The sequence below is a fragment of the Leopardus geoffroyi genome, chromosome E1 (genome assembly GCF_018350155.1).
Source record: "Leopardus geoffroyi isolate Oge1 chromosome E1, O.geoffroyi_Oge1_pat1.0, whole genome shotgun sequence".
NCBI classification, from domain to species: Eukaryota; Metazoa; Chordata; class Mammalia; order Carnivora; family Felidae; genus Leopardus; species Leopardus geoffroyi.
Genome location: NC_059330.1, coordinates 40,854,829 through 40,880,937, shown reverse-complemented (window position 1 = coordinate 40,880,937; position 26,109 = coordinate 40,854,829). Strand labels below are relative to the sequence as shown.

The 26,109-nt window shown below is 54.4% G+C and overlaps 2 protein-coding genes across 10 annotated transcripts in view; one reads left to right on the top strand and one right to left on the bottom strand.

The window, feature by feature from the left end:
- The window catches only part of STAT3 (signal transducer and activator of transcription 3), a 68,799-nt gene extending 66,194 nt beyond the window's left edge, over window positions 1-2,605 (top strand). For all 5 annotated transcript variants that reach the window (XM_045488921.1, XM_045488923.1, XM_045488925.1 and 2 more), the window contains one exon: window positions 484-2,605. In XM_045488921.1, coding sequence (XP_045344877.1) covers window positions 484-539 — 56 coding nt within the window. In that variant the 3' untranslated portion in view covers window positions 540-2,605. The remainder of the gene's footprint in view (window positions 1-483) is intronic.
- LOC123603732 (signal transducer and activator of transcription 5A) lies at window positions 1,335-25,449 on the bottom strand. 5 transcript variants are annotated; one of them, XM_045488915.1, is made up of 21 exons: window positions 25,270-25,449; window positions 24,312-24,449; window positions 23,812-23,968; window positions 22,418-22,507; window positions 19,214-19,388; window positions 13,953-14,083; window positions 13,543-13,694; window positions 12,883-13,038; window positions 12,275-12,454; window positions 10,386-10,473; window positions 10,162-10,284; window positions 9,708-9,800; window positions 9,020-9,226; window positions 8,342-8,436; window positions 8,116-8,246; window positions 7,480-7,635; window positions 6,704-6,755; window positions 6,265-6,372; window positions 5,138-5,235; window positions 2,034-2,109; window positions 1,335-1,590 (listed from the first exon to the last, which is right to left on the bottom strand). In XM_045488915.1, exons 2-20 carry the CDS (start codon window positions 24,437-24,439, stop codon window positions 2,045-2,047), a joined length of 2,385 nt encoding a protein of 794 aa, XP_045344871.1. In that variant the 5' UTR covers window positions 24,440-24,449; window positions 25,270-25,449; the 3' UTR covers window positions 1,335-1,590; window positions 2,034-2,044. The 5 variants fall into 5 exon arrangements, with proteins under 5 accessions (XP_045344871.1, XP_045344874.1, XP_045344873.1 ...); XM_045488917.1 differs by lacking the exon at window positions 1,335-1,590 and having other exon boundaries at window positions 1,913-2,109; window positions 25,270-25,398; XM_045488918.1 differs by lacking the exons at window positions 5,138-5,235; window positions 6,265-6,372; window positions 6,704-6,755 and having other exon boundaries at window positions 25,270-25,380.
- Window positions 25,450-26,109: the final 660 nt, after the last annotated feature.

The window sequence follows — 26,109 nt, the reverse complement described above, 5'->3', positions numbered from 1 at the left end:
ATTAAAACCAGTGAAAAGAAACAAGGGAGGTTAACGTTAATGATACATTTTCTGTAACCCAATAAATCCCAAACGCTAGCGTTTTAACACGTAAGAAAACGTTGATGAGATTTTTGTTTTTGTGCTAAGTCTCTGAAACGTGCTAGGTGTTTCACAGCTACACCCACCTCGACTGGGACTAGCCATATTTTGATGCTCGGTAGCCACCTGTGTTTCCAGGCGGCCACATTCAACGGGACAGCCTTAGATCTTCTTTACATGTGGACGGTTGAGAACGAGTTAAGGGAAGAAGGGGACCAAGCCCCTCCAGAAGGCAAGACTTTGTAGGGAGGAGTGTAAATCTGGACGATCCGACCCTGTCTTGGCCATGGGGGCAGTGGGCTGAGCCTCTGTCCTTTGAAGGGCTCGGGCTGGGGACGGGGGTGCCCTGCCAGCTGTTGGGGCTCAGGCAACTGAACTGGCTCTCCCGGTCTTCCCCCCCAGAATCCCTCACGTTCGACATGGAGTTGACCTCGGAGTGCGCCACCTCCCCAATGTGAGGAGCGGCGGGCTGAGGCTGCAGACAGAGATGACGGAGGCACCTCCCTGTGTCCCACCACCCCTTAAACAGCCAACCCCCAGATCGTCTGAAACTCCTCTAACTCTGTGCTTCCAGATTTTGTTTGTTTTGTTGGGTTTTTTGTTTTGTTTTGGTTTTGTTGTTTTTTTTTTAAATCTCCTACTCCTGCTACCTTTGAGCAACCTGGGCACTTTTCACAATAGAGAAATGAATGAATGTGAGTGATACGCTTTGACCTAAATGCAAATAAGAAACGTGTTCTCTGAGACTGCCATCAGGGGATGCGGAAGGGGTGGCAAGAGGGGGAGAAAGGAAACGTTCTTGTCTTTTCTTGCTCCCCCGCCCTCCTTTCTCAGCAGCTTGCGTTGTTAGACAAGTGCCTCCCGGTGCCCGCACAGCCCTCCGCCTGCTCCTGCGAGCGGCCGCCACAGGCTGCCTGTAGCTGTGCTACTGCTGACATTGCACTTTTAACCTTGCTAACATCCAAATAGAAGATAGGACTTTCACAGCCCCGAGGTTTCTTTTTAAATTAAAAAAAAAAAAAATTTTTTTTCAAGGGCGAAAAAACACTGTATCGGCATAGCCTTTTCTGTATTTAAGAAAACTCAGTCAGTAGCCTTCTTGGTGCTTTAGGCATTCAGCTTTCTTCAGGCAGATAATTTATAGAAATCCAGAAATGGGCTTCAGATCCAGCTCTTTAAAAGACATCTGAAGCTGTGGCTTGGCCTTTGGTTTTGACATAGGAAGGTTGAAGGACAACCGAAACATTCTAGACTTTTTTTAATAAACAAAGTTTTTATTTTCCCCTTTAACGTGTCGGCCTGTTAGTAGGTAAGGCTGCGCAGAGGAGTGCTTACAACCTGTCCCCCGTCTGCCTGGACTTGTGCTCCTGTTCCAGAGCCCGGGTTGTTCCTGTGGGTGCCTTATAAGGGATGGGATGATCCTTCCTTCCTCCTTCTCCACCTGACCCCCCTTGTGTATGGCTCCTTCCAGTGTCTGAAGGCCCCCTTGTCCTGTTTGCTTTAGGAATCCTGGAATAAGAAGGTGAGAGTTAGAGATCGAACATGACTCAGACTGTGGGGCCCCAGCCAAGGGTCTAGTTGAGCTCAGGGAATATGGTTTTTATCCTGGTTTCTTGGTGGTTTCCCGAGGCACCTTTAATCACTTCACGTGGTTAACCCAGGTGCAAAGGCTTAGTGATAAACTCGAAGTCTGTCCCTCGTGTGAGGGTGTGCACCTTGGCCTCCCCCCCAGTGCTGGTGACCATCTCCTCCCCATTGAGGCCCCGCGAATGAGGGAGAACAGCTCCCATTTACTGTGCATTTCGAAACACTTCATGGTCTCTGATATTTGGTCCACCCCCCCCCCCACCCCGCCCCAATCCGGAGGCCCGACTAGCTTGGGTGGTCCCAGACCACCTTATCTCAGTCGGTCAGAGTTTCTGTGGAGCTCTATTTGTTTTACCCACGCTCACCAGTTTCAGAATTAAGGGGATGAGGACCTTCTCTCCAAGACAAACAGGTTGCGCTCGGCCATCCCTGTCGTCCTGCCTAGAAACAGTTGGGAGGTAGTACAGAGCTCTCCCTTCTCCAGCAACACTCTTCAGTTTATAATAAGCTTAACTCAGAAATTGAGAGATTTAGATCAGAGGGACCCGGGGCAAGGATCCAGGCTCCCCTGGAGCAGATATTGTAACGTTCATGGCTTTGAGGTAGCATGTGTATCAGGTTTTAACTCTGATAGTAGCAAGAGTTCTGAGAGGGGCAGAGACTGGCCCCTCCCTAAAAGAACGGAGCCCTCCAGGACCTGCCCGCTTTCTCTCCACTGTCTCCCCCTGCCCGTCCCCTGCCCAGCCAAGGGGTTCCCATAGATGGCTCAACCTGCCGGCGCAGTGGTTTGTATGCCACTGGCCCGGTCACTGCGTCAAATTCCAATGTATACTTCATAGTGTAAAAATTTATATTATTGTGGAGTTTTTTTGTTTTTGTTTTGTATATTGCTGTATCTACTTTAACTTCCAGAAATAAAAGTTATATAGGAACTGTCTGAGGGCGTGGCAGCTCTGCCTCTGGCTGCTGGCGAGTCCCCTTCCCCTGCCCGAGTTCTGGGGGGGGGCCTCACACCCAGGCCGAGCCTGCTCCCAGGTTGCCCCTGCTCCCAGGCTGCTACCTTAGCCCACGCCCTGGGGCACGGTGCCACCCCCATCTCAGGTCGGCCGGCAGCTTCCAAGTAAAGGGGTGACGGGAGGAGCCAGGTTTGTACTCTTTCTGCACAAAGGTCTCCGCGGAGGCCTCCCTGCTCCCTCTTCCTTCCCCCCACTCTCTCCTCGGGCCTTTGCAAGCTGCACCAACCTGTCTCGGGTCAGATAAGCTACCAAAGGAGGCTTGGGGTGTAGATACTCCCACCCCACCCAAGGCCTCCCCTCCACAGTTGTTCCATTATCACTTTCTCTTCAGTTCTCTCAGTGGGGATGGACGTAAGCACTTAACTGGCTGCCTCCGGCGGCGTGGCAGCCGGTGGTGATAATTCACAGACATCAACGCGCCCACTCGGCTGTCTCCCCACCCCCTCCCCTTGTGCCGAGTGCCATGGAGACCGCCGCTGGGTGAGATAGCAGCCAGCCACCTCCCCCTGCAGAGATGGAAGGGGAGATAAGCGGCTGCTTTCCCTGCCTCCTCACCCCCGCCAGCCCCCTCGCTGGGCCCCTGCGCCTCCTTCGGGCAGGCTGCAAACCCCTCTTCCCTTGCTTTGAGCTCTGAAGAAACCTCACCAGCAGGTCCTGGCTCCCCAGCCCGCTCCCCCAAGGGCCTCAGCGACCTCCCCTGGATCGGCAGCGTGCCAGGGGGTCCAAATGGGGAGACCATCCTCCTGGCCCAACTTCCTTCCCTCCCGGTCGGTCGCCGGTTGGTCGGTTGAAAAACGCTGGTGGCAACGGGATGGTGCCACCTGCTGGTGTTCGGGAAGAGGCCCGGGGAGAAGGGAACACGGTGAGATTCTCTGCTGCCCCTGGCACTGGCCTGGCCCTGGGCCAAAGACTTCGGGATTGCTTATAGCAGCAGCTGATAAGGCGAGCCCCAAGCACGGTTTTTGCCTCCACCCCAGAATTCCTGCCCCACCTTTCCCCAGGCCTCAAACCCTAGTTTCGTCTCCTGAGAAGCACAGACGGCGTTCCAGGGCTGGTGGGCACCCTTGACACACAGAAAAGGGAGCAGAGTACAGGGTACGGCATCAGCCACGCGGGAGGGAAGAAAATAACTGGCTCCAGTGACCGCCCCCCACACTACCCAAGGCTGCCCAACTAAGAGCCACACCAGCAAATTTATGAAAAAAATACTTTACTCAAAAACACTGGTGGCCTATGTACAAAGTACCCAAGAATCCCTCTTCTCGTCCCCACCTTCCTTCAGAGATGTTTAAACCTGAGACTCGACCTTCCGCCACCTGCTGCCCCAGAGGGAGGAGCTCGTGAGGTTGGGAGCAAGGCCTTCTCAGACCTCAACGTTCTGCGACTGTGACGAGGCCTGTTCCAGGCAGAGGGGGAACGAGATCAGCTTTTACCCCTCACTCCAGGCTCCACAGGCAGGCAGCGTGCGGCTGGTCTGCGGCTGTCTCGCTGCAGGTTTTTTCCAGGAGGGGAGGGGATCCACCCTGCAAAGTCCCTGGCCCTCTGTTTGCCTGCCATGGCCTAGACCAGTCCCTGCCCCTCTCCCTCCTCTCCTGCAACCAAGGTTGTAGACAGTCGGGGAAAGAAGGTTGGGGCCGGGTGCATGGGAGGGGATAGCGGTTGAAAAGAGATAGCAGGACCGGGCAACAGCACCACAGATGGGACGCCCAAGTCCCCTGGCTGGACGCCAGGAGGCTAAGAAGCTACATACTCAGAGCAGCTCGGACAGACCCAGACTCAAATGACCCATCTGCGCTGTGTGAGGGCCGTGGTCCAGATAAGCTCTCCATTCACAAAAAGTCTCGAGTCCATATTCATTATGTGAAGTATAAAATATTACACAAAATTGAACCCCAGCCTCCCGAGCGAAAGAATCAACAGACCAACACACGTGCATGAGAACAGATGCACGTACATAAAAGCGTACGCGCGCATTTGGGAGGCAAAGCTTCTAACTCAGGAGCAAAACTTAAGCTTAGAGGCAGTTCCCTGTCTCCGTGCCCCTTCTTGACTAATTTCATTCAAACAGCTGCTAGGCAGTAAAGGCCCCGGCGGCAGAATAGGTTTGCCTGCATTGAGCAGAGGAAGCTGAGCCCCCTTCCACAACAGAGATGGGCCCGGCGGGCTGTTGGGATGCCTTGATCTGAAGAGAAAGGTGGTGGTGCCGCCGCAACCACGTACCCAGAGGGCAAAGGCAAGGCAGGCCCACCTCATGCGCCCGTGCGCACACACACCTGCACATGTGCTGCCAGCAGAGGCATCAGTATGCACAGCAATGCTAACATCACAATTCATATGAACCCCTCACACTGAGCGTTGTTCCCAAAGAGAAGTGGGGGATTCAAGCATTCACGAGAGCGAGCCTCGGGCAGAGGTGAAAAGACCAGCAGGCGGGGAGAGGCGGGGGTCCAGACCGTCCATCGGGCGGCGTAAGAGTTCCTCCACATGCCTGGCTACATCCATGGTCTCATCCAGGTCAAATTCTCCATCCTGGTCAAGGACGGGGTCAGGGCTGGTAGAGAGAGAGAGAGCGGGAGGTCGGAGGGAGCTGGCATGCGTCACAGGCCCTGGCCCGCTCCCCGCTCAGACCACAGCCTCATGGGAATAGGACCGGCTCTGGCTGGACACCACCACCATTTCCAAGTTGAAAACGTCAGTCACTGGCTCACCGGGAGACACTCAAGTGCTAGTCTCAACTTTCGTTGGCTCATTGAGTGGGCTCAGAGAGTTCATCTCCCCTGTCCCTGTCCCTCTCCTCCTCTGCACAACGAGGCAGTTGGGTCAGGGAGTTCTGCCCACCACAACGCCATTCCATTCAGTCATAGGCTGTCTACAGTGGCCTTTTAACCACGTTGCCCCAATCCTTAGCCACCTGTAAGATGGGTATTTAGTCCACTTTACAGAGGGGAAAACTGAGGCTCGGCCAGGGCAGGAAACTTGCTCAGGGCCCCCTGGCTGGCAAACGGAGTCAGGATTGGCACTGCAGTCTTTGTGACCCTCAAGCCTACGGCCATCATCCCACTGTAGCTTGTATCTCCCAGGTACCGAGACATCCAGCTGGGGCCACCCACAGCCCAGAAGAGAATTAATTCTCTACCTTGGGAACTCCAGAGAGAAGCAATTAATACCCTGTTAACACTCAACTCCTAAGAACAACCATCCCATCCCGTCTATAGCCGTCCTTACAACAGCCTCACCTGAGCTAAATGCTTTACCTCAATCCTGACCCCAGTCCCATGTGAAAGGTATTCTTGCCCCCATTTTAAAGATGAGGGAAGGTTCAATAATTTTCCCAAGGTCACACAGCTAGTCAGCACCAGGAGTGAGGACCCTGCTATATACAGCTTATGCTCTATGCTTTTTACCAGCTGATCTTCCTCCCTGTACCGGGGCATATGCTGATGCCTGGCCTGGGTGGTCTCAGACCTACAGGAGCTCTGGGTCCCTTTGTCCACCAGCCCCCCGGGGCCCAGCCTGAGCCCCAGAGAATACAGCCCCAGCCCCAGCTCCTCCCTGCGGAGCCCCAGAGAACACAACCTACTTCTGTGGGTACATGTTATAATGAGCCTGGGGGCACACGGCTGGGGAGGGGGCCTGGTCCATGTAGGTGGCGTTGGCCCCGGCAGAGTCTGCAGACGCATTCACAAACCTGCAGGAGGAACAGGAGAAGCCTCAGTGACCTCAGGGCAGCGGCTGACCTGGGGAGGGCTCAGGGGGCATGTTTACATCTCTTTGGGGTGTGGAAGCACAAAGCGCCCCCTGGGCCTGGGGGTCCGGCTGCGGGAGTGGGGTCCTGGGTCCTGGTCCCATGGAGACTAAGCTCAGTTCCCTCTCCAGGGCCGAGCCAGGTTTCAGGGGGCCAGGGGGTGCTGGGCCCCCCCGGGCCTGTGAGCGGGAGGGGCAGCAGTGAACGGTGAGGGGAACCCGGGGGGAAGAGAGAGGAGGCAGCAGGAGACCAGGGCTGGACCCTGGACACTTACTCAGGGACCACTTGCTTGATCTGTGGCTTCACGTATCCATCCACCGCTTTAGCTGCCGGGGTGGGGGAAGTGGCGGGGGTGGGGGGTGGGTGATGAGAACCAAAGTGTCTGGGCGCTCCCAGGAAGGGGAACCTACCCCATGAAGTCGGTCTCCCACCCGCACCACTGCGGGGCCTCAGCGGGGATGAGATTTCCCACAGACTCCCATAAACAGCTGCTGGTGGACCCAGCCTGACAGCCACCCAGAACTCTGGCTTCAATCTCATCCCTTCTCCTGCTCCCTTTTCTGGTCCTTTGCTTTCTCTCTCCCCGCCCCACCCCTGTCAAGGAAACTGAATCAACACAAAGGAGCAAACCCAACAGTGGACTGGGGACAGGTTGAAGGAGAAAAACCTGTCCATTTTGCTTCCTACTCTCCCCTTACAGGTAGGTTTGAGGGTGGGGAGCCGTGAGAGCAGCTGATTAAGATGGGAGTTGTGCACTATCTGTGGTATGATTACCCCCCCCCTTCCTTTGCCAGTGGGGCAGCCTCCTCCTTCAGGGGTGCAGACGTGAGAATCCACCCAGCTGGGGAGAAAGCTGGGTCAGAAGCTTTGTTTGCCCTCTTCAGTTGTGAGCCCCGATACCCTCTCCACGTGCTCGGCACCAAACCATGGGCCCAGCCCCCCTGGGGGAAATGGCCCCTGGCTTCTTCTGAGGAGTCACGGCTGCCTAAGCCCCCAAGAGCTCTGCCCACGGGCTGAGGAAGGGCTCGGGAGTATCAGGGCAGGACGCACCGAGCACAGGGGTGTAATACTTGGAGAAGACCTCATCCTTGGGTCGGTCGGGAAATACATAGATGAGATAGCTCAGGTCCCCCAGCCGGTCAGCCAGGGACCGGATGGAGAAGTCCCGCGTGGTGAACGGCTTCAGGTTCCAAAGGTTGCGGTCAGCTGTGAAAAGGACAAGCTCATTCCCACCACTCACTGCCCTCAAGAGGAGGGTCAGGGCGATGGGGTTTGAGATCTGACTTGCAGAGACATTTGGGCCTTTACTAGCCTGCTCTGCGACCCTCCTCCTTGTCTTGTGCTCCTGGGCATAAGGCGAGTAAGTGACCGCAAGAACATTCTACCCGGCAAACCAAGCAAGTCGATACCAGCAAGACTAGGGCAGGGCAGAGAAGGGAGAACTCAGAACTGCTGAAGAAGTCCCCTGGCAACTCCAGAGGCTATGGGGCCAGTGATCTTAGGTTCTCCGCAATGGAAAACAGTAGAAAGGGAATGTATTTCTGAGCAACACTCTTCTACTTTGAGGTCTGTTTTGATCTTTCCCCTGGGGAACCCTCCAAGGATGCAGGCCTGGTGGAGAATGGGAAGCAAGGAAATGGTCGTCAGGGCTCCTGGGCTGGAGTGTGGGCAAAGTAGGGCACTCACGAGAGTCAAACTTCCAGGCAATGGTGATGCCCCCGATTTCAGAGTCGCTAAAGCGCAATAAAAAGGTTCCATCGGGTTTGTTGATGAGCAGGTCATGGGCCTGTTGCTTATTCACAAAACCTAGGATGGCCCTAGAAATACGGAGCATACAGTGTCACTCCCAGGCCAGCAGCCCGTGTCCCCTGAGCCCATGCCCTCCCAACCCCCAGGCCCCTCCGCTTCTCACCCGTCATTCCAATGAGGCTTGTGATGCTTCTTCAGCACCTCCATGACCCCATCGAACCACTGCCAGAAGGTGTAGTTCCAGCCCGGCAAGTTCTCCTGAGAGCCCCCAGGATACCCCAAGTCAGGGTATGTGGCCCCGCTGTCACAGGTGGCCCAGGAAACAGTGCCCTCTTGTCCTCACAAATACCCTCTCCCAGTTCCTCATCCTACCTGCCCAGCACTCCAGCGGTCCATAAATGGACGTGGCCCCCAACCCGTAGCTTAGGGACGAGAGGGGAAACTGCCTCTTGCCTTTCAGACACAGGGGTGCGGGTAGGAGGTGCCTAGAATTGTCCAAGCTGGGCAAGACCTCCGAAGTCATTTCTGCCCAAAGGTTTAGATGGGGAAACTGAGGCACAGAGAAGGGAAGGGCCTGGCCACTTAGTTAACCTATCTAGGACAGGGACTCAAGGATCCTGACTCCCAGCCCCCCAGCTCCTTCCATTATTCTGCTTTGGCTCTCAGAGCTGAGTGTGTTTTTCTTGCTGCCCCCTGCCTCCTTTCCTTGGGGTACTAGCCCTCGTCTCTCCCGGTTGTAGGAGAGGGCAGTTGGGGGTGAAGGATGGGGTGCTGGCCAAAGCCAGTAACCTGTCTGTGAGGTGGGGAAAGACTGGTCCCAGTCTGGCGGCGCGTCCCTCACCCTGTTGAACTGGGACCAGGACACGGACATGCCATTATAGTCTTCAAGGTGGCTGCTGCTGCTGTTGAACAGTTTCTGTGCCAGGAACACGAGGTTCTCCTTGGTCAGGCCCCGGTTGCTCTGCACTTCGGCCTTGAATTTCATGTTGAGCGCCTCACACAGCTGCGGCCACAGCACTTTGTCGGGCACGGCAAATGGCACCCTGCCCTGCGAGGGAGAGAAGAAAAGGCAGACTGAAGGCGTAGGAAATACTTACACAAACACACTCAGATACACAGATACCACGAGATGCAAGAAGGGACTGAGACTGACTCGGAAAAGGCGACACAAACACGAGCAAAAGAAAGGCAGAGGGGCTAGGCACGCAGTGATACAGACCCAGACCAGGCGTCCGGGACAGATCAGGGACCCAAAACACAAGCCAAAGGAAGATCAGAGACCAGAGCCCAAAGGCTGAGTAAGCTCACAGACCCGGGAGATCCCAGTCCCGAGTCCCGGGAGCCCAGATGGAGCCGAGGACATGCCACGGGCAGTGCACTCACACCAGCTGCCCGTCACCTCAACTCCGCTCTGGTGTGGCCCTGGGGTTGGCAGGGGACCACCCAGCAGGGCCCAAGTGGTTGGGGCTGACGCAGGGAGACTCCTAGGGCCTGGAGGGGGCAGAAGTGGCGGTCCCACGAGTACTCACTGGCTCAGCGAAGGCGTTGTCCCACAGCACAGTGGCGGTAGCGTTGTGGTCCTGGCTGCCATGAACGATGACAACCACGGGAAGGGACAGAGTCTATGGCAAAGGAGTGAACGTAGAAGGCACACGACCACCACCTTGCCCTCACGTAGGCAAGACTCCCAGCCCTCGCTCCTCACCCACAATCCCACCCACAGGCCCTCCCAACAAAACCAAAGCAAAAACAAACAAACAAAAAAACCCAGAACACATTTCTTCTTGGTCCATGGCCTAAGTTCTGTGGCTGGTGCCAGCTTATAACCTAGCGAGCAGGCTTTCTGACAGCCTCACGGCTAAATGGTCCGTGACCACGTGAGGATCCAGAGCTCTCTGGCTTTCCCCAAACCAGCCAGGTGGCCTCAGGTGGGTCTTCACCTTTCTGGGTGACCTGAGGGGGTTGGCAGAAGCGGGGCCTCACCTTTACTTGGAACACAAGCTCATTGCTGCCGACACTGAACTGAGACTCAAACAGGACTGTGAACTTCTCCTCCGTCACAGACTCTGCACCCCTCCGGTCAGCACGCTTAATTCTCTTTAGTGACTGCAGAGTGGGAGGTCAGAGGGGGACGAGGAGGAAGCGGCTGGTTATGAGGACTCAGCCCTGGGCAGACCCTCCCTCCAGGGCTCAGGCCCTGTCCTCACCATGTTCCTGAAGTGCGCACTCAGGGTGCCGGTGGCTTGGTGGTATTCCATCACACAGCAGTTGTTCAGGATCTCTCCACTGTAGTCGCTGTGAAGGACAGGGGAGCCCCATCGCCACATGGGCCCCAGGCCAGGAGCACGGCTCTGTGCGCTCCCTCAGCCAGATGTTCATGCCAGAAAGCCCTGCCAGCAGCCCCTGCCCCATCCCCTGAGAGTGTTCCTCGCCGTGTCTCTGGCTTACTTTCTCATTAACCTGAGGGTACAGCAAAGTCTTCAAAGTCTACCCAAAGTCTGGGTCTCTGTCATTAGGTTAAAAATTCCCTCAGCATTGGAACTGATGTGGGGGTCTTCAGGGCCCTCTGGCAGCTTCTAGTGCACTTAAAGTAAAAACCATGGGATACCTGGGTGACTCAGTCGGGTAAGCATCCAACTCTTGGTTTCGGCTCAGGTCATGATCTCACAGTTCGTGAGATCGAGCCCAGAATCGGGCTCTGTGCTGACAGTGAAGAGCCTGCACGGGATTCTCTCTCTCTCTCTCTCTCTCTCTGCCCCTCCCCAACTCGTGCACTCTCTCTTTTTCAAAATAAACATTAAAAAAAAAAAAAGAACAGAGGCGCCTCACTGGCTCAATTGGTTAAGCATCAGATGGGCTCAGGTCACGATCTCAGGGTTGGTGAGTTCAAGCCCCGCATCAGGTAAGCTCGAGCCCCGCTTTGGGTGAGCCCTGCTTCTCTCTCTCCCTCTCTCTGCCCCTTGCTCGCTTGTGCCCTCTCTCTCTAAAAAACAAACAAACAAAAAAACCAAAAAAACCAACAACCATGACCATAGCCCACAAGGATCCCCATGGTCATGGTCAAACCCTGCCCAGCTCCCTGGTCTCAGTGGGTTCCTCTCCCCTCACTCAGGACCGAGCCATGCTGCCTGTCTGTTTGCTGAACATGCAAACTTGTTGCTACCTCGAGACTTGTGCACCTGCTCTTCCCGTTGCCCAGAAACACTTGACCTTCTGGTTTAGGTCTCAACTCAAACATCTCCTCAGAAAGGCCTTCCTTGACCACCCGAGTGGTGATGGCACATCTATCCAGACACTATGATATCACTCTGTTTTCATTATCTTTCGAGAATCTATCATGTTTTGACATCACCGTATTTCGAAAAGCATATAACTATCTCCCTCCCCAGCCAAACTGTAAGCTCTAAGAGAGTGAGAACCTCTTCGCTTTCTTTATCATCCCATTCCCAGAACCCAAAACAGACATTCAACGCATGGGACCAGGTCTCCCACTCGACTCATTCACTCCCTCATTCATTCATTCGTCCGTTCATTCATTCCCTGAATCCTTTGTGGGGGGCCGGCCCTCATCCCTGGACCCCAGGTTCTCCAGCTGCGCCCACCTGCTCTATGCTCTCCTTCCAGACAAGGCCCATGTTCTCTGTATCTGAAGGTATTCCCTCTCCTCTCTCCACATGCTCTCACTAGCCACCCTCACTGGTCCTGCGTCCAGAGACTATCATTCTGCCCCACAACTACCAATCTCACTTCCACAGAGCCCTACATCTCTCCTGTCCAACCCACTACGTTTCTCATGACTGAGGCCTGCTCTGCTGGCTTGGGAGACCACAGAGCCAAACTCTGCACGGATTGCAGCTACGTCCCAGTGATCAGCCCAAGAACTTGAACAACCAAACAGTGCAACCCATGTTGACCTACTACATGTCAAAGCAGAACAAAGTATACAACAGGACAGACGGGATGAACTGGAGAGACACTGGTCCATGGCTGTAGTGAGGGAGGCTGTCCCCAATGTCCAGGACCCTAGCTGTAGAATAGATCTGAGATCCCAGTCCAGAGCCTGGGGAGGGGAAGGCAGGGAAGGGGTCACACGTACTTGCGGGTGTTCTCATTCTTGAGCAGTGACTTGGCCTGCTGCTCACTGATGATGGTGGCCTTCACCTGGGGGGGGTTCATGTGCACGTTCAGCTTCCCGCCCACCAGCAGGCGCACCGTCGCTGCAAACTTGGTCTGGGTCTTCAGGACCTGAGGGGGCTGCTTCTCAATGATGAATGTGCTGCGGGGACACAAGTGACCACACCAGACATGATGCCGGCTCAGGGCACAGGGTCTGGTTCCCCTGTGGAGGGAGGCTGCCGGGGCTCAGCAGGCAAATGAAGGCACATGGCACCGCCCCTGTTCCCAGGGAGGCCACTGAGAGTCAGAGGAGATGGCTGGAGGGGAGGCAGTGAAACGACTCAGCAGCTGGCATGGGCTGCGGGGGGACAAGGGCAGTCCACATGGTGTCCACAACAGAAACTGGGCAAGGTCGACACCAAGCAGCTAAAGCAACTGAGGACAGAGCGGGGACGGGGACCCGAGGCAAACAGAGACAAGGACTCAAGCAAGAGCCCACCCACCCCCACCCCCACCATCAGCAAAGCACCGCCTGCCTCCCCCATGCCAACCGCACGGGGGCTGGGTGTGGCCCGAGGCAGGAATTACCTGGTCACCAGGGCTGAGATGATGTCTGTGATGGTGGCATTGACCTCAGCTAGCATCTCCTCCACTGGGCCAGGGATGGGCAGCTGCTGGCAGAGGTGCTCAGCTCTGCGGATCTGCTGCCGGTTCTGCCAGATGATCTCGGCCAACTTCTCGCACCTGCACGGGAGCCCCAGGCCAACGGGAGGACAATGGCATCACGCCATCCCCCAGGCTCGAGGCTGGGAGGCTCCAGTCTGAGGAGAACGCCCCAAGACCCAGCTCCAGCCTCACCCAGCAAGGCTTTGCGCCTAAGCCGCCACTCCCGACCACGACCACGGAGCGGAGCGGAGCGGAGCAGAGCAGAGCGCCCGCCTTCCAGAAACACAGAGAAATACACAGAGGCAGCAAGCCTGAACTGGGTCCAATCGGCCCGAGCGTCACTCTGCACACCCAGCCCTGCCCCACTCCCCAGCACGGTGACTCCCTTCCTGGGCAGGGGGCACAGACGGGGGCCCCAAAGTCCGCATCAGGAACCAGAACCCCTAGTGAACTAAGTCTTGCCGCAGGACAGAGGGAGCCGGCTGCTCGTGGAAACGCAGGAGGCACAACGAGCAGCTGCTTGCACCACTCCCAGCCCCTGCCGCCCCCTCCTGCCCCCCGCCACCCCCCACACACCATTACCAGGACTGCAGCACATCCAGGCTGCCCTCGGGGGGCCCTCCGTTCCCCGCCAGCTGCTGCCGCCGCTTCCACTGGATCAGTTCATCATCCAGAATGATGGTCTGCTGCTTCCGCAGCAGCTGCAAGGTCTTCTGGTGCTTCTCGGCCAGCTCCTGAAGGCAAGTGGGGAGAACACGCCCAACTGCAGGCCTCGGGAGGCAGGGCTGGGGGCCAGGGACCAGGCCCCAGGCCCAGGCCTTCCCCTCTTCCCAACCTGCTCTGCCCACATGCCCCCCACGGAAGAGAACGATCTGGCCTCCAGCTCTGCTGGGTCCTGCTCTCTTCCTGGCTCTAGCCCTCTCTCGGCTTCCCCGCGCCCCTTGGGATGTGCACCTCAAGGCTTGGGAGGAGAGGACGCAGATCCCACTCACCACACGGTACTGCTGCAGCGTCTGGGCCTCCCGCTGCAGCCAGGCCTCCAGGGACACCTGCTTCTGCTGGAGGGCCGTCTCCCGGCTCAGGCGCTCCTGTGGATTCAGCTGGGCCAGCTGGGCAAACTGAGCTAGAGGAGGGGACAGGACACCCATGACCATCATCTCCCAGCTTCCTGCAGGAAGCCCAGGGGAACGCACACACCTGTTCTGGAGGCCAGACCCTCAAGGGACACATCTGACCGATGGCAAGCTGGGCTTCTGGCAGCCAAGGGTGCCAGAGATGAGCAGGCTCTGGTCTCTGGCCTCTCGCCTTTGATCTCCCCTCCTGGGGGTGTGTAGGTGGAAACCTGAGGGTATAGCTGAGGAGGATCCTGCCCCACGGCCTCCCCTCCCACCTCAGTCTACACAGCTGGCTGCCCAGACCTCCTCACACCACACGGGGTTCAGCTTGGAGCCTCACTGCCTGGTTTGATGTGTGCCCTCACCGTTTACTAACTGGGTGAACTCGTGCATCACGCTTCTGTGCCTCAGTTTGCCCATGTGCAAAATGGGAGAATCCTGGCCCCTGTCTCGGTGGGTGGCTGAGGATTAAATATGTGGGAACACAGAACACGTTCAAGGAACTGCCCGGCACGCACACGCTGCAGGGATGAGCGTGTCCTTACTGGTCAGGGGGTCCCAGGGCAGGCTTAAAGGGTGACAGAGACCAGTAGCCGCTCAGCCCCACCCCACACATCAGAGCCCCCTCAGGGCAGCCCCTGCCTGCTGGCTTTGTCCCATCTCCAGCTTTGTCCCATCCCCGGGAGCACAGCAGTCTCTCCTAGGAAAGAAGGCATTTCTCTAGGTGCTGGGAGGTGCCTAACGTGTTTGTTTGTCCAGGTTGGGTCACCGTGAGCTCAGCTGACCAACTGGAAGGAGACAGAGAGGGAGAGAGGGAGAGGGGGGGGGAGAGGGAGAGAGGGAGAGAGAGAGAGAGAGAGAGAGAGAGAGAGAGAGAGGGAGAGGGAGAGGGAGAGGGAGAGGGAGAGACAGATGAGGAGAGAGGGCAAGGAAGGGAGAGGGATAGAAGGGAAGAGAGGTAGAGGGGGAGAAAGGGAGAGAGGGGACAGAGGGAGGGAGAGGGAGAGAGGGAGGGAGAGAGAGAGGAGGAGAAAGGGCAAGGAAGGGAGAGGGACAGAAGGGGAGAGGGGTAGAGTGGGAGAAGGGGAGAGAGGGGAGAGAGGGGAGAGAGGAGAGAGGGGGAGAGGGAGGGAGAGGGACAGAAAGAGAAGGGGCGAAAGGGAAAAGGCGAGGGAGACGGGGAGACAGAATGCCCAGGGCCCACTGGCAACACGAAAGCAGCAAGATCCTCTCAGGAGAGGGAAGGTTCTAGCACCCAAGGGTGCCAGAGAGGGAGGCAGATTCTCTCCACACTAGCTGCTGGGAAGCTCATCCATGGCAGGAAAGGGGAGTTGGTGAGGCCTCAGTACCCTCTTACAAAACATCTATTATGAAATTCTCAAGACCCAAGGAAGGCAGAAAGAATGATGCAAGGAACACCTGTCTTTCAGTAACCCGGCTTAAAGAAATCAAACATTTCTCGGGGTGCCTGGGTGGCTCAGTCGTTTAAACGTTTGACTTTGGCTCAGGTCTTGATCTCACGGTTTGTGAGTTCTAGCCCCACATCGGGCTGTCTGCTGTCAGCACAGAGCCCACTTTGGAAACTCTGCCCCCCTCTCTCTGCCCCATCCCCGCTTGCATGCACATGCATGCTCTCTCTCTCACAAATATAAGCAAAACATTAAAAAAAAAAAGAAATCAAACATTTCCACGTTGAAAACTACCTGTACATCCTTCCCTGCTTGCACATCCGTCCCTGCCTCCAAAGGTAACCACTATCCTAAATGCTGGGGTTATTACGCCTTGCCGATCACCTATTTGAATATCCCAGTGTCGGGGTGCCTGGCTGGCTCAGTCCATACAGCATGCAACTCTTGATCTCAGGGTTGTGAGTTCAAGCCCCATGTTGGGTGTGGGGTCTATCTAATTTTTTAAAAAAAGAATATTCCAGTGTCCTTACTTGGGGCTGAGTCAAGAGGAGGTGAGCATCACCACGTCTTAGGCAAGTTCCTGGCAGGCTGCTGAGGGCCCTCTCACACTGACCTAGGTCCTGCCTCTTGGACACACAAGCTGGGACAGACAGTCTAAAGCAACTCTAGACAGCTAGGAAAAGCCCAGAGCTAGAAGACAACTGGAAATACGGTTTGGAGTCCACTCTCGGGGACTGAGAGAGAATACTGTCCAGGCCTGGAACACAGCAGAGCAGTCTGGAGCCACCTCGGAAATCCTGCCCCCATCCCCAGGGAGGCGGTGGTGAGCCCCACACCTGGGCCCAACCTCCCTATGCAGGTGACTCACTTAGGTCTCTCCTGGCACTTTGCAGAAGCTTCTGGGAGGGAGGCCAGCAGACATGAGGCAATTTCTGCTCCACTGGAGGGAGCTGAGCCTCCCCTTGCACAAACAGATGATAGCCTGTGTTTCCCATAGGTGAACTTGATACATGAAACTGAACTGACATGGCATGATGGGTACAAACCCAAACCAGAATCAAACCCAAATCCATAAATAGGAAACAGAAAACCCAAGAATAGGATTGGAAGTACTATCAACCAGTCAAAGGCTTTGGGTAGAACTAATAGCCTGAATTCTCCCGTTCCCTAATCTAGGAAGAGGGCCACCCTTTCTCTTGCATCAGTCTGAGATGGATTCAGATGGAAGAAAACATGCTAGAATCATCCCACCAACTTTTACTCAACATCTACTTTGATGTAGGCAATCTGTTGAGGAACCCAGAGTACTGAAAAAACTAACAGGGCAGGGAAAGGAGGAGAGCTTAAATAGTATTTAAATAGTTTTTAAATAGTTTTTCTTTGTGTATTTTGAAGCATTGTTATTAGATGCATAGAAATTTATTATCTTTTTAATACCTTAATAATTATTAAGTGTCCTTCTTCATCTCTGATAATACTTTTTGTCTTGAAGTACACTTTGTGAGGTATTAATATGACTACCCTAGACTTCTTATTCTATTTTGGCACAGCATATCTTTATACGTGTGTTTTTTTTTTTTTAATTTAAGGGGTGGCTCAGTCGGTTAGGTGGCCAACTTCTGCTCAGGTCATGATCTCACAGTCTGTGAGCTTGAACCCCATGTCAGGTTCTGTGCTGACAGCTCAGAGCCTGAAGCCTGCTTCAGATTCTGTCTCCCTCTCTCTCTGTCCCTGCCCTGCTTGTGTTCTGTCTCTCTGTCTCTCTCTCAAAAATAAATAAACATTTAAAACATTTCAATGTAGGAACACCTGGATGGTTCAGTGGGTAGAGTATGTGACTCTTGATCTTGGGGTTGTGAGTTCGAACCCCATGTTGGGTATAGAAAGTACTTAAAAATTAAAAAAAAAAATCTTAAAATAATTTTTTAATTAAAATTTAAAATGTAGATAGCATGTAGTTGAGTCTTGCTTTCATGTGCTTTCTGACAATTTCTGCTTTTAAATGAGGTGTTTAGTCCACTAATATTAAATATAATATATTTTTTAAGCTTACTTATTTTGAGAGAGAGAAAGAGAGCACAGGTGTGCAGGGGAGGGACAGGAAGAAAAGGAGAGAGAGAATCCCAGGTTCCACACTATCAGCTTGGTGGGGCTTGAACTCAGGAACCTTGAGCGGAAAACCAAGAGCCAGATGCTTAAGGATTGAGCCACCCAGACGCCCCTAAAATTGCTACTTTTTAATGAAACAACCTGTGAGACATACATTCTTTTGAAGCCCAAAAGATACGTTCACCAAGCTAGAGTATCAGCTGTGCCATAAAACAAGTCTCGTTAAATTTGAAAGAATTGACATCATACAGAGTATGTTCTCTGACAATCGTGGAATTCAATGATAAAAAGCAAATGAAATCAATGATATGACATCTAGAAAAGGAACCCCAAATATATACTTCTAAGAGACAATACACTTCTAAATAATGTGTGGGTAAAATCATTATTCAGAAAAGAAATTAGAAAATATTTCAAACTGGGCATCTGGCTGGCTCAGTTAGTGGAGCATGTGACTCTTGATCTTGAGGTTGTGAGTTTGAGCCCCACATCGGGTGTAGACATTACTTAAAAATAAAATCTCTTAGAAAAAGAGAGAAAATACTTCAAACTGAATAATTATGAATGTACAGCGTATCTAAACTCATGAGATGTAGCTAAAGCATTGCTTAGAGGGAAATTTAAAGCTCTAAATATACCTATCAGAAAAGAAAGGTCTAAAGTCAATGACCTAAGGTTTTATCTTAAGAGGGTACAGAAAGAGGAACAAAAGCAAAGGCCACTTGATACTTGCCTATTCTTGCTAGGTTGGGATGGAACAGCTCTGGGGTCAGTCTCGAATTGGGGAAGATGGGCCCTGTCTCAAGTCTTCTCAAATTATACCGGAAGTTAATTGGCTCTGAGTTAAATTTTGTTTCCCCACATGCTTATCATGACAGCCGTTGGCAAACTACAGCCCTAGGAGACAGGAGAATTTTCCACTGTAATCTCTTCCCTCCAGCTCCATCTCCTATCAGGGAGGCTCAAGAAAGGGCATTTCTGGAGTTCTGCCTGTCCCCAGCCTGGTTCAACGAGGAGACTCCCAACCTAAGTCCTCCCCTGAATGGGAAACACTTTGTCCATATTCATTCATTCACTGAGGTAGTCACTGAATACCGACAATTAGGGAGAGAATATTATTTAGTAAAGTGCAGGGATTTTATGACATATCTGTAATTGAGATCCAGTTCTGCAACTTATTATTATTATTTTTTTAGTTTATTTATTTAAGTAGAGTCTACAGCCAACATGGGGCTCAAACTCACAACCCTGAGATTAAGAGTTGCGTGCTCTTCCCACTAAGCCAGCCAGGCACCCCCAATTCTACAACTTATAAGCAATCTGGGCCAAATTACTTGTTCTCTTGGAACCTCAGTTTTATCATCTGCAAAATAGGGATAATACAGCTACCTACTTCCTGGGGCTGTTGTAAAGGTAGGATTGAAAAATGCACGCAAAGGGCTTGGCCCGAAGCCTGGCCCATAGCACGGGCTCAGTCACAGGGGCCATTACTTCTCTAAAGCTTTGGGTAAGGTTTCTATGGAGACAGACGCTGACACTGCCCCAACCCTGCAGGAGCTCACAAAGTGGTTGTCACTCCTGTCCTCACGACACACACCGCCCAGGCGGCCCTGGCCTCACCCTGGATCCTCAGGCTCTCCTGATACTGGATGATGAAGTACTCTTGAGTCTGCTGCAGCTTCTTCAGCTCATTCTCTGTGTCCTGTGTGACCAGTCGCAGCTCCTCAAACGTCTGGTTGATCTGGAGGTGCTTCTGGGACATGGCGTCCACCAGGATCCCCGCTGGAGAACTACCCTGGGGACATTAGGGGGAGAGTGTGGGCAGCAGTGAGCTGGGCGGTGAGGACGGCAGAAAACCTCAGGCCTTGGGGAGCGCTAATTCTTTGGACTGCAAAGTTCAAATCTAGGGTAAGAGGTAAGGGTAATTTGAGTCGGAAGGATAGTCATTTGCCTGAATCGGTGTGGAGTTGGAAAGGAGGGAAGCAGGTGACCTGGCAGATTATGGCAACTTCATAAAGCACAGAGAAATTTCTCGTGTGGTCCTGGCCTCCACCAGACTTGCCCACACAGGGTCCGCCTAAACTCTCTTTGGAGAGACTAAAACTCAGAATGTCCCAGGAGCAGGAAACCTGGGATTTTCCTACTAATGATGATGACCCCTCATGCCACATTCACTCACTGATCCAATGCCACAGACCATGTGAGATGCTGGGGACACAGTGGGGAACAAAGCTGTGTGAACACACATCATCTGTGTCCTCACTCAAGACATTCTTGTAACTGAGGGGAGTTACAAGGAAGGTTATCAATAACACTTTCTTGGATCTGGCCATGTGGGTGACCTAGTCTGATCTATTCTTTCAACATCTGGCTGAGGGGAGATGAAGTTTTCAGGGTCTTTCCAGTAAACTATTCGCAGAATAAAATTCAAACTCCTTCCACAGCCTCCACTGCACTAGCTGATAGCCTCTGCCTACTCCACTCCCAGTTCCACTGCTGCCCAAGCACACCGGCTACTTTCTGTTCCTAAATACACAAACACGTTCCTGCTTCAGGGCCTTTGCACTTGTTGTTCCATTACTCTGGAACATGTTGGCACCAAAGCTTCCCAAGGGGGGCATTTCAACTGGCACCCTTTCAGAGTGACTTTCCCTGATGGGCCAATTTAAAATAACACCACTCTTATCTGAAAGTGTCTTGATTTTATATGTGTTTCTTTCTTTCGTGTCTGCCCCCATGCACCAGGATGTAACCTCCCCCGGTGCTAGGACCTTGTCTATTTTGTGTACCACAAAATCCCCAAGGGGTAGGTGGAACCAAAATCAAAGGTTCTCAAGAACAGCCTGATGGTTGGGAGAAGGAATCATTTCCCCCCTGACCATGACAACACCTGTACATAGACAGGTAGTTCTTAATTGGAGTTAAATTCATTCATATGTTTACAGATAGCTCTGTGGTGGCAATAAGTCAATAAGGGACACAATAGTTTTCCCAGAAGACTCTGTGACCTGCCTTCTGCCTCTTCTCTGGCTTTACCCACTGGGGTTCCCCAGGTGGCCCCCTTCTCCCCAGGACCATGGGGCGGGGTGGGGGGGGGGTTCCTGCAATCCTTCAAATGTGTTAAGATGGTTCCTGCCTTCCTGCCCACACATATACTTTGTTACTTTTGCTCCTGTGTCTTTCTTCTTCCCCTTTCCTCCCCCACCCCCATAGCTTAGACGGCCCTGTCCTCAGGACATCCCCCTGCCAGGCTGCCCCAGTCAGAGTTAGGTACTTTTTCCATATGTGCCTCCTTAGTACCCAGCTTACCCCTAGAGAATCTATCATTTCTTGAATTCCTTTTAGGTGGGAACTGGGCCTTCATCTGTTTCTCTAGTCCTAGCCAGGACCTCCATAAATGTTTACTGGATGAACTGGAAAATTCCTGAAATCGGTGTCCGCCACAACAAATAAATAAGCTCCAGGCACTATTCTCTGGTCTTTACCGAGTGATGTCATTTTGTGAAAGTCATCTGGCTTTACTGCAGATAATAAAATGTTTGCCCTGTTGTCCGAGCAGGTGTTCAATGCCTTCATGATTGCAGAGTTTGGGGGGTGAGGCCCTTTCTGCCTCTCTGGGCCTCGCCTCTCTGAGCTTGCCAGGGTTAGCTCTTCAGACACAGAACTCAGTCCCATGTCTCCTCCCAGGCACCACCGGAGAACATTTCTAATTTTGACCCCAGCACCATTTTTTTTTTAATGTTTATTTGCTTTTTGAGAGAGAGAGAGAGAGAGACCAGGGGAGGGGCACTGAGAGAGAGGGAGAGAGAAAATCCCAAGCAGGCACTGCACTGTCAGCACGGAGCCCAACACCAGGCTCGATCTCACAAACCTGTGAGATCATGGCCTGCGCTGAAATCAAGAGTTGGGCGGTTAACAAACTGAGCCACCCAGGAGCACCACCCCCAGCACCATTTATTAAACGACAAATCTTGGGGCACCTGGGTGGCTCAGTCGGTTGAACATCTGACTTTGGCTCAGGTCATGATTTCATGGTTCTTGCGTTTAAGCAAGATCGGGTTCTCTGCTGTCAGTGCAGAGCCTGCTTCAGATCCTCTGTCCCCCCCCACCCCCGCCCCGCCCCTTCCCTGCTCATGCTCTCTCTTTCTCAAAAATAAACATTAAAAAAAATGATAAATCTTTTCCCTTATGGTTTGTGATTTCATCTATAACGTGGGTTGAATTTCCAGGTGTGTGTGTGTGTGTGTGTGTGTAGGGCTTCCTCTTCTGTTTCACTGGTCTGTCTATCCCTGGCCCACACAGTATCTCATTTAATCCTGACACTAACTCTACAAGGTAGATACTATTACTATCCCCATTTATAATTGAAAAAACAGAGGCTCAAGTCACACTGCTAGTAAGTGGCCAACCGGGGCATGAAGCCAAGGACTGTACCTACATGCACTGCTGCTTCTCACACTTGTCCATGTCCCTTATTTCCCTGGTGCTGTCTTGCCAGCGTTTATAAAACATAGTTGTGTTGGGGCACCTGGGTGGATCAGTTGATTAAGCGTCTGACTTCGGCTCAGGTCGTGATCTCACCGGCCGTGAGTTTGGGCCCCATGTCGGGCTCTGTGCTGACAGCTCAAAGCCTGGAGCCTGCTTTGCATTCTGGGTCTCCCTCTATCTCTGCCCCTCCCTGTTCTCTCTCTCTCTCTCTCTCTCTCTCTCTCTCTCTGTCTCAAAAATAAGCATTAAAAAAAAAAACCCACACAGTTGTGTCTAGAGAAAAAGGCGTGTGGAAGGACTTCCCAGCTCCTCTCCCCACACCCATGGGACACTCACATTGTTGGCTTCTCGGACCAGCCTCTGTTCGTTGTACAGAATATGCCGGATGCAGCGGACCAGCTCCATGGGGCAGCGGTCATACGTGTTCTGAAAGAACCCAATGGCAGTTACCACTGGCTACCCGCCACTCCCACTATGCCATCACAGTGCCACGTGCTCCCCACCACCTTCCTCTCCTCCAGCCTCTGCCTTGGCTTTCCCTGAGAAACCTCAGGAGCCGTCAACAGACATCTTTATCTCTCCTTGACTCGATTTCCCCTCCCAGATCTTCACATTTGGTTTAGAAACCCACAGTTTACAAAGCACTTCCAATCTGCCATCTCCTTTGACTATATGGACAGTATGACACACACAGAAACTATTATCCGCATTTTGCAGATGAGAAAACTGATGCTCGGAGAGGTTAAGTACTTGCCCAGAGGCAAACGGGTTTGCAGATGACTCAAGACTTGCGGCATCCAATGCCAAGGTCAATGTACTTTCTACCATACCCCTGGCCCTGGGTTCCTATTTGCTTTCCTCTTCCAGCTTTCTCCTGTTTCCTCCCTCTTCTGGGATGGACTTTTTATTTCCCTGGCACCCTGCTGCTTGCACTTAAGAAGAGCTCTCTAAGAAATACAAGTTAACTTCCAATAAATGCTTGACTGTGACTATTTTATCACCTACACCTTTTTCCTACTTCCACAGAAACTTTCTCTCTCCTCTATACTCCTCCCCCTTCCTCCCCTAGACCCCCAGTGAAGGAGAAGGTGCCTCTTACATCTAAATCTTTTATTAAAGCTTCCTTTATCCAGCTCTTGCCTCCAGGGCAACTCTGTTCCTCTCCTACCCAACTCCAGACTTCAGCGGTCCTCCCACCTTTAAAAGAGTCCTAGGAGGGGGCGCCTGGGTGGCTCAGTCGGTTCAGCTTAAGCGTCCCACTTCAGCTCAGGTCATGATCTCACAGTTCATGGGTTCGAGCCCTGCATGGGGCTCTGTGCTGACAGCTCAGAGCCTGGAGCCTGCTTCAGATTCTGTGTCTCCCTCTCTCTCTGCCCCTCCCCCGCTCACTCATTCCCTCCTTTCTAGGAGCTGTCAGTCTTCTTTTCGCCAGCAAAGGAACCTGGACTCAGTCCACCTCCATCCCTTTTGCTCGATCTGTTTAGAATGCCCACCTTCCTCTTCCTGGGGACAAACACACCCTACCCCTTGCTTTGTCGTATGGTAAGGGAATCTGACAGGTCTGATTTAGAAAGAGGAGGTGGGGGAAATTGAAGAGCAGAAAAGTTGCCGATTAGCTCAGGGTCACATGGTGAGTCAGTGACCAGGCCAGGAAAAAACCCAGGGGTTCTGAGGCTGGAAAGAGAAGGCAGACACTGCTTCCCTGCTGATGACCCAGCCTTCACACCCACCTGGAGCTGTGTGGCATAGTGCCCCAGCTTGATCTTCAGTAAGAACCCATCTTCCCCCACTTGGTGCTCCGCCTTCTTCTGCAGCTCCTGCACCAGGCCCTCCAGGAGCTGGGTGGCCTGGGCTCGGTCCTGGGGATTGTCCAGGTCGATGGCATCCCTTGGGGCAGGGCAGAGGAGAGAAGCCTACTGTTGTGCTTCCTTGGGCAGAGAGGTCAGGCACCAAGAGGTACTGGGAAATCCCAGGCTCCAGGCTAAGGGCACTCCAGAACCCACAAGCCTTGTTCCCAGCAACCCCATAAGCATCAGAGTCCAGAATCACCCCCTCTCCCCTCCCAGGGTCCCATTTCCCTGTTCCCCTTTCCCAGGGACACCACCCCTTCTGCACGGAGGGACAGACGGGACTAGAATCACTCGAAACCACAAAGAGGAGAGCTAAAGGTCAAGGGGCCTGGGTGGGTGGTAGGGACCCGCAGAGCATGGCGCAGGGGAGGGGCACCTACCACGGCTGGCTCTCGATCCAATGCGCTAAGTAGTGCCGAACCTCGATGGGGAAGTGCTGCCCGTACAGCACCTGCATCTGGCGCAGCGCATCTCCCTGCAGCTGCTGGGCTTGGATCCAGCCCGCCATGTCCGTTCACCTAGGGCGAGCGGAGGGCTGCAGAGGCGTCTCCACGACAGAGGCAAGGGCTGGGCCTGTCTCTGGCCCTGCCATGCCCACCCGTCCCTGGACCGCGGTCAGGCCAGGCCCCTCCCCTCCCACAAGCTTTCCTGTGCGGGAAGAAAGACGGTGAGGAGGGGAAGGCCGCTCTGCCCTCCAACAAGGAACCCGCGGAGGCTTGGGGAGGGGCTCTCGAAAGTCAGGTGCCCTCCCCCTCTTCCTCTCCCCTCGCCCCACCGGGGCTTCCCCAGAGGGGGACAGCTAGAAAACTGAAAGAGAAACTTGACGCGGAGGCCCACGGGCCCTCTGGGTAGGGCTGCAAGAACCCCCCACCCTGCCTCGAACCCCGAGTCCCCATTTCTGGCGGGAGGGGTGTGTATTATTCCAGACCAAAGTTAGGGCAACGGCACCCACCGCTCCCACTGAACGGCTCGGTCCCCGCGGGCACGTGGCTGGGATGGTTAAGAAGGGAGAGCTGCGGTGACAGACGCCGCCTTGACCGCCCCCCCAAACCCCAAGCCGTGCCTCACGGTCTCCCACTGTCCAGCGCGACAGCGCCCCCTGCCCTCTGCGGGCGGGAACGGCGCCCACCCTCGGCCCCCTCCCTCGGTCCGCGGCCAGCGTCCCGCGTCCGCGCCCGCGCCGGCGCCCGCGCCCAGGCTCCCTCTCGGTCCGGGACAGCGGTTCCCGCGCCCCGGCCGGCCGTCGGGTTCCGGCTCCGGGGTCGCGGGGGGGCCGGGGCGGGAGTCGAGCGTCCCATCTCCGCGTGCGCCGCTCGGGACGCGCTGCCGGCCACCCACCTGGTGGCGCCGAGCCGTCCGGCGGCGGGGCAGGCTGTCAGCCCCGCGGCTCTCGCTCGCGGCCCGGGCTCCCGGCGGCGGCGGCGGCGGCGACGGCGGCGGCGGCGGCGGCGGCGGCGGCGGCTGTTACTACAGGAAGGAGCAGAGAGCAGCGATTTCCTCCTCGAAGGTCAGCTGCCTCCGATAGACCATACACAGCGCGCGAGCTCTCGCCAACACCCCTCCCAGCCTCTGTCGCTCCCTCCCCGCCTCCGCCCTCGGTCGCTGGCTCCCCCGCGAGTGCGCAGCGGCGGCCGCGGCCGGGCCCCTGGAGGCGAGGCTGGGCGGCGCCGCGCCTGGGGGCTGCCCCGACGGCGGGGTCCCCCGGGAGTCCCAGGCAGCCCTAGCCGGCGGCCCCGGACCGGCGGGCAGCAGGCTCTGGAGTGGCCGGGGATGGGGGTGGGAGTGCCGGGAAACCCCCGGGCTCTGGAAATCCCAACTCAGGGCCTCAGTTTTCTCACCTGTAAATAGGGAGGAGGGAAGGGGTGGACTAGGTGGAGATGCCTTCTGGCTCTGCCTTTGTCATATCTTGAGACTCTAGATTAAATGTAAATGTGGATGTGCGTGTGTATGTGTGTTTACGTGGGTTGGGGACACAGCTTTTTGTGACCTCAGTGGCAAAGCCGTAGGGAGGGGAAAGACTGGGGATTCCAGAGAAGGCGGCTCACCACCAAGGCCCTGCCCTCCCCTCCTTCCATTACTCCCACCACCCTGCACTCGCCCCTGCAGTGGAAACAGGAAAGAACCTTGGCAGTCATATGTTTCGAACCCCTCCCCCAAATTTTGCAGATAAGAAATGGA

Bases quoted from the DNA above. Each gene is read 5' to 3' on its own strand.
- LOC123603732 (XM_045488915.1), bottom strand. From the start codon at position 24,439: ATGGCGGGCTGGATCCAAGCCCAGCAGCTGCAGGGAGATGCGCTGCGC. The intron at 10,285-10,385 runs GTGAGGACAGGG...CCCACTCTGCAG, and splicing joins GTGCGCACTTCAGGAACATG to TCACTAAAGAGAATTAAGCG. The intron at 7,636-8,115 runs GTGAGTGCCCTA...TCCTTTTCACAG, and splicing joins TGCCTGGAAGTTTGACTCTC to CTGACCGCAACCTTTGGAAC.